Source organism: Aotus nancymaae, unplaced genomic scaffold (genome assembly GCF_030222135.1).
Source record: "Aotus nancymaae isolate 86718 unplaced genomic scaffold, 86718_ANA_hifiasm-v0.15.2.pri h1tg000033l, whole genome shotgun sequence".
Lineage (NCBI taxonomy): Eukaryota > Metazoa > Chordata > Mammalia > Primates > Aotidae > Aotus > Aotus nancymaae.
In genome coordinates, this window is record NW_026988447.1 from 56,343,146 (window position 1) to 56,355,325 (window position 12,180).

At 35.9% G+C, this 12,180-nt stretch overlaps 1 protein-coding gene across 1 annotated transcript in view; it reads left to right on the plus strand.

Annotated features, from left to right (window-relative positions):
* COL25A1 (collagen type XXV alpha 1 chain) overlaps nt 1–12,180 on the plus strand; it is a 510,463-nt gene that overhangs the window by 270,196 nt on the left and 228,087 nt on the right. The window contains exon 3 of the mRNA XM_064384022.1: nt 463–511. Within this exon, the coding sequence (XP_064240092.1) occupies nt 463–511 (49 nt within the window). The remainder of the gene's footprint in view (nt 1–462; nt 512–12,180) is intronic.

Genomic DNA, 12,180 nt, shown 5'->3' on the forward strand with positions numbered 1-12,180 from the left:
TTAACTAACTGCTAACTAAACATTTTCAGAAAATTATGATGAACCTGATTGAAAAGAAACTATAGATCATTTGGATTTAGTACTTTTAAACTATTAATTTGTACTTTATATACTGAAAAGAAATATTCCCAAGAAACATAAAACTCAACACTACCAATTTTCTTAGCAAACCCTTTATTTATTGATGATATCAAAGCAGGATGAACAAAATTTCTGAATTATTAGTGTTCTTAAGTAACACTAGATGATCATGTGTCTAGAGTAGCCTTTATAATTAAATCAAGCTTAAGAGTTTTGCTGAAACACAGTACCAGCCTTTACAAATATCTGATCCCTTTCTTGAAGTCAGTTGTTAAAGACAATGAGAAAATATATAAGAAAATATATTGAAAGTATTTACTAGCCATTTTAGAATGAGGAAAAAAGTTAACCACGCTCAAAAAACTGTCCTTTGTATTTCAGGCCCTCCAGGGAAACGAGGTAAGAGAGGCCGAAGAGGAGAATCTGGTAAGTCTCTCTTTCAGCTGCTCTGTGTCACTCATGTTCTGGTTAAGTTCCGGCATCTGTTCTTCCTAATTAATGATAATATTGTCTTGTTGGAGGTTGTGAGTGTGTGTTTATTTAAATCTTCTCTGCTAGACCTAGTGTTTTTTTTTATTTTTAATCTTCTCATTTCTATCAAACTATAAAAAGGAGAGGTTTGCAAAGTGTTGTTAATTGCAGCTTAGGAACAATTGGTACCCATTTTGGGCTTATTTACTGGGTCAAGCTAAGTCTGTCCTTTGTGTATACAATGGAGGACTTCTCAGATGCACATAGTGTGATAGCATCACCCATGTTTTTGTCTATGTAGGTGGTCGGTAAATGCAGGTCCTTTGCAAAACCATCTGCCTTGGGACACTAGGGCACATGTCTTAGAAAGCTGTATTACTATTTTATCCAATTGGCACAATTTTGTCATGCTTTTGCTCGTATTCTTTTCAAAATTTGGGAATGTTTTATTCTTCTTGTACAATCATGGAATTTCAGTGATGACAGGAGTCTTAGTAATCAATCCAGAATTTTCATTTTGTAGTTGAGGAAATAGAAGCCCATAGCAGTCAGGTGATTTGGCCAAGGCAGAACTTGAAACAGAACCAATTGTCCTGATTCCTACTTCAAGACATTCTTGCTTTCAGGCCAAATCCCTATGTGTAAAACAAATCCACAATGTAAAACAGAAAAATCAAATAAAATTTCTTTTGAAACGGAGGTGATCTGTGTAAATGAGTTTACTTATAACTGTTTTTCTTTTCTTTGGAAATGACCACATAAAGTCTTATCAGGCCATTAAATCTTCCATGCAAGATAAAGTAATTTAAGGTTTGACTCTAGCATGCTGTAAATTGTTATTTTTAAGTATTTTCTCTAAGTATTTGTCAATATTAAAAATAATCAATTAGTAAGTGTTGAAACAGTAGACACATTAACCTATCAAGAAGAGCTGACAGGAGATTGATGTGTGTGGTTTTTTTTCTTGTCTCATTTCCTCTTCCATTTTAAGAAAAATGTAAAAGTAAAAAGAGTTTATGAAAATGTATTAATTTGAGCAGTGTAGTTGCTTAATATTTTTAAAGAGTGTTGTCAAAAGCTACCTTTAAATATGATTGAATCTAAATAATTGGAAACTTGTATAGGTATCCCTTTACAAAGTACCAAGTTTTCTAACAGAGGAAACTTTATGAATTTGTTTTGAGGAAAAAGAAATGATAAAACATTAGTGGAGTCAGATAATCATAGAAATGATCTTTGATCATTGTCAAAGGAAAGAGAATTATGGGGAAAAAGTGAAAAATTTAAGCTTATACAAAGTTTCATAGAAAATAAAAGCCAATTTCCAGCTTCCTAGCTACTTGAAACTAGTATTTTAATTGAGCATAATAGTGTGTGAAATATTTAAAGTTGTCTTAGATTTTGCCTGTTTTGATGGTTTTAAAGAAACTTACATAAACATGAGGACCTAGTCTTTTATGTATTTACAATAGTGTTGAACAAAAAATTCTAAGGACAAATAATAGGTACATTTTTCATATGGCTGTTTTACCAGACTCAAGAAGTTATATATCAATTCTCTACAACTGGTCTATGATAAATTACCAAATATTCTCATAATTCATACTTATCTAAACTCTTATAAATTAGTCTTTACTAAGGTATATGAATGTCTCAGTAATTCATAGACAGGCTTCAGGGAATCTAAAAATTACTTGAAATTTTACATAAAATTTTGTGTGTAATTATATATTTTTCTGAAATGGTCTCAAAGCCTCCATGGCCTGGAAAAGATTAAGAATCGATGAATTTTTTAAAACTTCCATGTCTGTTATATCATGCTGATGATTATGCTCAAATCTTTTATTTGATTTTAATATTTTGCATATTCACTAACTCATCTCTCCTCCTTCTTCTCTCTCCACCTGCCCCCCAACCCTGCCTGCATAGGTCCTCCTGTAAGTATGTTTGCTGCACTTTGGCTTGTTTGCATTTATCAGGATCACGTACGTTAAAACTTTGTTAAAACATCAAAATATAGCCTATATGTCTATTAGAAAAATGTTACTGACCTTTTAAGAGTATACTTAAGTTTGGGAAATTATTCTTTAAGTATACAATTTTGTGATCGTGTGATACATTAGAATGCAATATATATCCATTAAAAAATTTTTCAAATTTTTTTTTATTTCCATAGGTTATTGGGGAACAGGTGGTATTTGGTTACATTAGTAAGTTCTTTAGTAGTGATTTGTGAGATTTGGTGCACCCATCACCTGAGCAGTATACACTTCACCCTATTTGTAGTCTTTTATCCCTCACCACTTCCCACTTTTCCCTCTGAGTTGTCAAAGTCCATTGTGTGATTCTTATGCCTTTGGGATCCTCATAGCTTAGCTCCCACTTATGAGTGAGAACATATGATGAAAAACATTTATTTTTGATATGATCACACACCAATTACTCTCATGGGATTTTTGGATAACTTATGAAGCTTCTGATTTTAAATGCTTTTCCTGGAATTCTGAGGTTTCTTTTGTGAGCAAATCTCCAAGCTATTTCACAGTTCTTTTTTCATCTGTTTAAACTTGTATCTGAAATATTTGCATTTGCCAGTCTACCAAATGTAGATGGCAACATGATCACCGAAATGATACCCCCAGTGAGCCTGGACCAGTCCTCCCTCCTTAGGCAACGCTCCCTTTGAAGTCTGTTGGAGTTTTGCCTGCATGAAGAGAATGAGATGGAGCCCTTGGAGAGTTTCACTTTCTTTTTTCTTTCCTTGAGTAGGTCATAGCTCCAGCATTCCAGTCTGCTTTACACTCACAGGAACAGATTATCTTGTCAGCTCTGAGCTAGATGTGTTTTTGAGTAATATCCTGGATATCTGTGTCTGACCCCAGTGTTTACACAGTGCACTGTGCATTTACAGTAGCAATGATCACTGGCCTTGAGATATTTTCTCATCCCAGATAGCCAGTTTGCTCCAGAGTTCACAGACTTCACGTTGGCAACTTATCTAACAGGCCTGCATGGTCCAGGGAGAGAGGCTTAGCGTATACTCGTTTACTTTATTCAGAGGAAGCATTGGCTTCCAAATATCTTTTGCAGTCTTCCTGCCATGTTCAAGGATGGAACATTAATCATGTTAGAAATGACTTTGCTTTTCAGCTCTTGCTTAATGCTAGGCAGATGGCATGCCCTAGGTCTAGGAGTCTTTACTTTCTGGCTTCATACTTAAGCCTTTTCATGTCAAGTAAGTAACAAACCGCTACTACCCAGAGGAAACTCCTGAGGTTATGGCTGGAGTAGAGTGTTCAAGGCTTCTTTCTGTGGAATCCACATTAGCTATGCCAAGAGGCAGTTAAATCTCATTTCTGCCTTAGGAATTCTTCAGGGTTCTAGTACTTCCTCTTTGGTTCCTGGAAAATTCAGGCGACCATATAGCTCTCGCTTTCTTGAGGCCATCTGTTGGTCTAAATTCTCTACCTAAAGATGTCAATTGTTCCTCCTTTTCTTATTATATATAAGTAAGAGAGAATTAGTATTAAGCCCCTAGTGTAAGGCAAGGAATATTCTAGGTACTTTACATGTATAATTTCATTTTGTTCTCACACCAACCCTCTGATGTTACCATTCCCATTGTTCAGTGAGGAAACTGAGGCTCATAGAGGTTCATTACCAAACGTTGCACAGCTAGAGGATTTGCAAAGTTAAAATTCAATTAGATATGTCTGATTTTAAATCGACTTAGTTTACCACTTTATTCCATTCCTTATGAATTATAGTTGTGCTATAACATGGGTCATTGTTACGTGGGTTTGGCAGGCCGTGGGTCAAATCATATTCCTTGATTAAAACAATCAAATATACTGGCTGGGCATGGCGGTGGCTCACATCTTTAATCCCAGCACTTTGGGAGGCCGAGGCGGGTGGATCACTTGACATCAGGAGTTCAAGACTAGCCTGGTCAACCTGGTGAAACTTTGCCTCTACTAAAAATACAAAAAATAAAAAACAAAATTAGCTGGGTGTGGTGGTATGTGCCTGTAATCCTGGCTACTAGGGAGGCTGAGGCAGGAGAATCACTTGAACCTGGGAGGCAGAGGTTGCAGTGAGCTGAGATCATGCCACTGCACTCCAACCTGGGAGACAGAATGAGACTTTGTCCCAAAAAAACCAAAAACCAAAAAACAATCACATATAATAAAATTATGGCCAAAAATGCAAAATGGCTAATCTATAAAACAAGTATTGATACTGTCCCACCTTTAGTACATTTGAAAGAAGTTATGTTTGGCAAATAGCATCAAATCCAAGAAATAAAGTATAATCATGAGTTTTCATACTGACTAGAAGATAATTCAAGTTACTTATATTTGACAAGATGAAAATCCATTAATTGATTGTACAAAAGAGAAGAAAACATTGATTGTGCTATCTTTACTATACAGCAAGGACCTACCATAGTACTTAAGACCCAATGTCATGGACTTCCTTGTGGATAAAATATATTATGATGAAATCCTCTTGAGCTTCCAATTTTTAAATCTCTATGTATAATATCTAAAAGGTATCTGCCTTCCATCAAATTTTGCTTTAGAGTAGGTGGCTTTATAACAAATTTCTGGTACATTTTTTATATCTGAGTAAATATTAATGAACAATGGGATTATTACAATTAGATAAATTTACCAGCAATATGTTTATTGAGAGGCAATACCCAATTACTGACAATTTTAATTTCTAGGGACTATTCCTATTTTTACATCACCTTAATTTTAGGTACAGTTAACCCTTGAACAATGTGGGGTTGAGAGGCACCACCCCTCTGCTCAGTGAGAAATCCACAGATAACTTTTGACTCCCAAAAAACTTTACTACCAATAACCTATGTTGACAGAAAACCTTACTGATAACATAAATGGTTAATTAATACGTAGTTTGTATGTTATATATATTACATACTGTATTCTTACAATAAGCTAGAGAAAAGATGTTATTTAGAAAATCGCAATAAAGAGAAAATACATTTACTATTCATTAAGTAGATGTGGATCATCCCAAGAGTCTTCATCCTCACCGTGTTCACATTGAATAGTCTGAGGAGGAGAAGGATGAAAAGGGGCTGGTCTTGTTATAGGCAGAGGAGAAAGAGAACTGGCGTACCAGTGGACCAATGTGGTTCAAGCCCTTCCTGTTTAAGGTCAACTGCATATTTTTTCCTTTCACTTCTTTTGCCTGAGTTAACCTGACAGTTTCTGTAATTTTATTTTTAGAGAAATGTATTGTCCTACTTTGTATCTTTTAAAACATTATTCAACTATCTCCACAAGTAAGCTATCGAGACATGTATTGTCATCTTAATCACAGTTGCCCCTGCCTCCATTCTGTAATCTAAATTTAAAGCACAGATTGGTCTGAGAAGTTAGTCTTGCTTCTGGTGAGCAGTCCTTGGCACAGAACCTATATCAAGTAAATTCCTCAAACTCCCTTCTGGCCCTCAGTTCCCATGATAGTGTGGCTTCATGTGTTCAGAGAGATTAGAAAATGTAACTTGGTGTCCTGATGTGTATTTTTCTGTCATTCACTTTCACTTCATTGTGAAGCATGCTCCAATAGTGCAAAAGACATTTGAGCACTCATTAAAACAAACTAACTAACTAATAAGAAACTAGAGGCCCAGGGGATAATGGCAGATCTCATTGTAAAATTAAAAGAAACCAAAAAAAAAAAAAGGTGTTAATGATACAATTTACTTTAGCAACCATAAGTTTACAACTTTACTTAGAATATTTTGGAAAACTTGGATATATTTCACTAGAATTATATGTGCATATATAACTGTGTTTTTCTTTTGTCAGTTTTTGTACTCTTGCATATTGAGATCATTTATAATTTAAACTTGAAATACAACTTGAATTAGATCCCATACATTGATTTACTCTCTAGGAAGCTTTCAGCTTATTACTCAGCCTTATCTATACACACACACACACACACACACACACACACATATAAATATAACTAGCAGAGAAGTCTCTGCTAAAAATGGCTGCAACAGACCAATTTTGTGATAATGTATGAATTTGTTTTTAAGTGAACATCAGATACTTTTTTCTATTTTCTTTCTCATAAAGGTAACACATATAGGAATACTGTTCTAATGGACTCTATGCACATGCTTTGAGCATCTAGCTCAGATATCACAACTGTATTTGCTAGAATGATTTGTCAGTCCATTGTGTTATGTGATTGTCAAATTGTATCTTCTATTTTGGATAACTTAAAAATAAGTTTATACTTTAATAGGAAGCAGAGAGTTTGATCAAAATTTACAAAATGACTTCAGGGTTTTTAAATGGAGCAAATTTTACACATAGTTTTGATCTTTTTCAGAGTCAATAGTGGGTGCAGTCTCTCTGTCTCTTTGTCCCAAAAAGAAGTGTCAGTCTAATATTCACAGGTCACAGAATCAAGCAAGTCCTGTAACTGTAGCCAGAAAAGAGCCAGGGGACCTTTTTTTAACTGGCTGTTTTATTTGTATCAGTCTATCAAGCCCTATAATTATGCTTGACTGACAGACATATGATGTTATTGTTGGTCGTGTAGAACCCTCTGAGGTGTGAAATACGACGCTGTTGTGCAGCCTGCTCTGTCCTGTCCACCTTTAACAATTGTCAACTTGGTTTGAACCCTAGAATCTTGTTGACAGATGAATGAAGCAGACTTGGCCAAGTTAAGCTTGCAATGCTATTTCTGCCAATGTGGTAGATGAATTAGGAAAAGAAATCTCAGTAGAATGTTTAGATGAAAACCTCTGATACCTTTACTTCATACTGAAAAAATGATATGATTTTTAAGTCAAATTATGTCTTTTCCTGATATACTAATAACTACAATTTATAGCAGCCACCTACCATGTGTCACTTTACATACCAGTTCTCAGACTACCCCGTGACCTAGAGAGTTATTATACCTATTTCACAGAGGAGAAAGCTGAGGATTGGACCAAATAATTTCCTCAAGGATGCACATCTAGCAGGAGACAGAACTGGAATATGAACTCAGTTCTGCCCCTGTTCAAAGTCCCCTTTATTTCTATAAGATGTTTTTCAGTCAAGTAAGGTTGAAATGATACCACCTTCTTTATAAGCATCTTTGTTGTATCTTATCCTATCCTCATCAGGTATGGTTCATATTAAGCTTGTAGTTATTTGTAGATCTTAACATCTTGTGTGTGCGCTTTTAAACTGCCAGTTAAAACAAACTTGTAAATCATCTAATTATCATCTAACAGAAGCAAATCATGTGGAGGTATGAGTTTTGCCTCCTGAGTTAAGAAAACTAGGTATAAAATTTTCTTGAAGTTTTTCAGCAAATGTTCCTTTAATTACTCCTTTGTTGTATTCCTACTCAATTATTATAACATTTAAAAATTTCTATTTGGACTCAAAAAGTGTGCTTTTAAATGTGTAGTAACTGTTATTTTTTTTTCTATAATATCAGGGTATTATGATTATTGATGGAGGGAGCAAACCACTTATCTGGTAGGAGGCAGTATGGGTGTAGAATACCAGCACAGCTAGATCAGTTCAGTCATTGGAACAGTCACCATAACAAACCAAAGAAACAGAAGCCCAGAGAATTCATTTGCACTGAAAGACTGCTTGGGGATAGAGTTATCATAGAATGACCTCAGGCTGTCACAGATAGGTTGTTCATTTTGAGACCCTGCACACAGATTTGTCTTCTAGAACAGAAAGCAGAAAAAAAAAGAATATAACTATGAATACATACATAGAATAGATTCTCTAATGTCTTTTCATGTCTTCTGTATTGAGTGGCTTGGGCTGCCATGTTTGTGCAGGGTGCTGTGTTCAGTGGCAATCTGTTTAAATGCTTCCTCTGCTATTGTTTCTGTAGATGTAGTATCAGGTTAAGCAGAATTTTGGAATTCTGGACGTGGCAACAATAAGGGGCAAAGACTGTGCAAATTGAGCTTATATAAGCCTGTTAAAGTAAAAAAGAAATTGAAAATGTTAAAATTTTAAAAAGGAACAAGGAAGAGGAAATAGACACATAAAAATATTGACAATGTTTTTTGCAACATTATTTTTTCTTACGGTCTATTTCTGGATACCATCTGTTTTAGAATAACTTTAGCTGTTATAACAGACGGACCTTAAGATGTTAGTGGCTTACCACTGTAAAAATTCATTTCTTATGCATAGTGACAGGCAAGGCTTCTTGCAGGAACCCAGACTGATGGAGACTATGCCATCTTTAACATGTTTGTTCCAAGGCTATCCTGGGCATGGACACACAGCCATAGATAAGGAAAGAGGGGAGGGTCAGATGGGAGGATTTTTTTTGACCATTACTGTAAGTTCAGGATTTTATGATTTACATCACTTCTGACCACATTCCTTTGGCAAGAGTCAAGTCATACGTTCATACCTAACTGCAAGAGAGGGAGAGAAATGTAGCTGTGGGCTCAGAAGGAAAGGTAAACAAGTTCGGTGAATAGCCAGTCTCCACTGCCCTACTGGAAATAATTCCTGAAGAAATAGAAAGAACCAGAAATCATCAGAGAAATTGGTATATCACTTGGGAATAATGTGACCTCAGTCTCATAACATTTTTAGAGAAGAACATTCATTAAAACTAGTATCACTAGAAACCTTGAAAAGAAAAAAAAAATAAAGAAAGAGGCTTAATAAAAAAAAAGTGACATAAAAGTTAAAGGGTAGTCTGTAAAAAGAGAAGGTCTTAATACCAGGTCATGAGACCCAGGCCTTTCGGATTACTTCATAATCTCATTGATAATGAGGACTTTTTATCTTTCAGCATTTCCCAAATCTTTAAGCACCAATATTCATTGTTACATGGCCTTCTCCTTCCTTGTACTGTTTCTCTTGCCATAGAGTGGCTTAGATCTATAACAGTATTGGGTTCAGGATAACTTCCTCAATTAGGGACAGTTTTGGTTATCTACCTGGTTTCATATTCCCAGTTGTTTCAGAATGAAGTTTAATTTTTAGCAGTGTTTCTGTGGAAAAAAAGAGATTAACACTTTTAGAGTTAGTTTCATGAGGTTTGAAGAGTGAGCCACTGCTATTCTTATGGTAGGAAACAGGATAAAATTTTAAAAGTGAATTTAAGACTGAATCCTTTCTCTCCCCAGGATACCTGATAGGTAAAATTAAATTTGCTTCTTTCCAAATTAAAAAATAAAACCCAAAATAGATGGTACAAGGCAGTCAAAACTTTTTAAAATAAAATTTAAAAGGAATGCCTCAGTTTTAAAGTCTTTGCTGTTAGTTGATGATTGGACACCTGTGTACCGTTCCAACGTCCAATCTACTAACAAATAGGGTGTCATGTCACTGCTTCCTGTTTTACTTTCTTATGACCAAATACTTAGTCATGCTGCTGAATTCCTAGGGCTGTCTGCGTGTGCAGACCTGTAAATATCTTATGGGGCAAATTATGGAAGTAACTGCATGACTCTTGCAGATTTGTGGAGCAATAACTAGCCATATTCAAGAAAGCCACTTGAAAATAAAGTGCTGTTACAAAGCAGCTTAGACACATTTTGAATGGTAATATTTTGAAAAAGAGAAAATGAGTGATTTGAACGATTATTGTTTCCTCATGAATGGCTAAACATTTAATAATCTTTGGCAGCATGTGATCAGAGAAGGGCTCAGTGTTCCCATTCTTCCAAGCTAGCTACTTAAAATGCTGTGGTTCCTCTTATACAAAAGATGGCTTCTGCGTAATTCTAATTATGTGGACACCATTAACTAAGTGCTGTGTTTGGTCTGAACTGGGTCATGGACTATAATGTGGAGAGAATCCCCTTCTTTAGTTATTAAATAAGTTTTTGTTTCTGCTTTGGTGGAATTAAAAAGACATCAAGATGTGGCATCTAAAGAGTTCCGGATTACCTACATGTTCTTATGTCTTTAAAAATTATTAATGATATATTTATTATGCTTTTTGAAATAAGTTCTCATTCATCCTTAAGATTTGCATAGGGTTAAATGAAATAAAACATGCATCTTTTGTTACTTGCTGATGTCTTTGGCCTCAAAGATATACATGCAAACACACACGCATATCTCTAGTTCTTATTTCTGCATAATTTTGAAAGAAGGTATTTCTGTATGGTTAAGGAAAGAATAAAGGGCGGAATATAGAATTCAGAGCAGGAGACACATTAAAGAATTGTTAGTAATTAGTTCATACAGTTATTAAAAACATAATGCCCATTCACACACTGATTCATTCATCAAACTAACACTGAGTGTCTAATATGTACCACACCCTCAGCTATATGATGAGGATAAATGGCAAATAAGACATGGCTTTGGTTTTCAAGGACCTTATCGTCTAGAGAGAAACAAAACAAAACAAAAACATCGCAATCATGTGAGAGAAGTATGCTCAGGATATGCCCACGTGCAGTGGGAGGACAGTAGAGAATATAGTCCAGATTTAGATGTGGAGGGGATCAGGAATGCTTCTGGATCTGAGATCAGTCAAGGACTTGTCAAGGTGAAAAATTGAAGTCGTGTGTATTTTCTAAGCAGTTAGCATTTTCAATGCCTTTGGAACCCAAGAAAAAACTGGCATTTTGGGAAGTGGTGCATGAAATAAAGCTGAAATGGAAATTTCCAGAAGGAGATTAGGAAGTAACTAGTGAAAACAGAGATGGGAGCAAGATGAGGCTACGGAGAACTTTGAGTGCCATTCCAAGTGGTTCCTGAAAAGTGTGCAATCTTAGAAGGGCTAAAGGGGCAGGGCGACATGGTCAGAGGAACATTTGGGAAGAATATCTGCAAAGGAACAAGGAGGACAAATGGGAAGAGAGAGATGATTAGATTATTGTTGCAACTAATCAGAAGGGATATAAAATGATCTGGAAAGAATGGTAGCAGGGGAGATGTAGAGACTGGGGCAGATTTAGGTGGCATTAATGAGGTAGGAATGACAGATGTGTGACGATATAGGAATGAAAAGGAGATAGAAGTGGAGATGGCTCTCAGGCCTCATTCTGGCAAATCATAGTGAGGACACTGGGCTGGAGAAGACAGAAGAGCAGACTTGGGTAGGAGATGATGCTGAGGGCTTCATCTGAGAAACTATATCAAGGAAGAACTATAAGCGTGCTGGAATAGACATGAGCAGTCACCCAGAGGAAGAAGGGAAGGATCAATCTCCAGTGGGGAGAGAGGGGGACACTGCAGGAGTAGCAACTCAAAAAAAGAAGCCTTTTATGGGAAGCCAAGATTTCTGTTTTGAACATTTGAGTTTGAGTTATTGGTAAGACAGCTAAGTGGAGATATTTATTGACTTTGAGAGCTACCAAACTCTTCTCATTGTGTCAAAAAATGCTCATTTGCTTGGGACTTTATTCTCTCTACCCTGTATTGCTGGCGTGATTGGAATGCATATGTCCCTGCAAAAAGGCAAATAAGATAAAGACTAAAAAGAATCCAATGGGTTTACCAATAAAAACAGCCTTGGTGATTGCATCACTCAGGGTACTCCCGAGCAACAGAACCACAGGGCATCTATAGAGGTATGGGAATTCATTTTATGGAATTGACACATGCAATTGTGGGAACTGGTAAGTTCAAA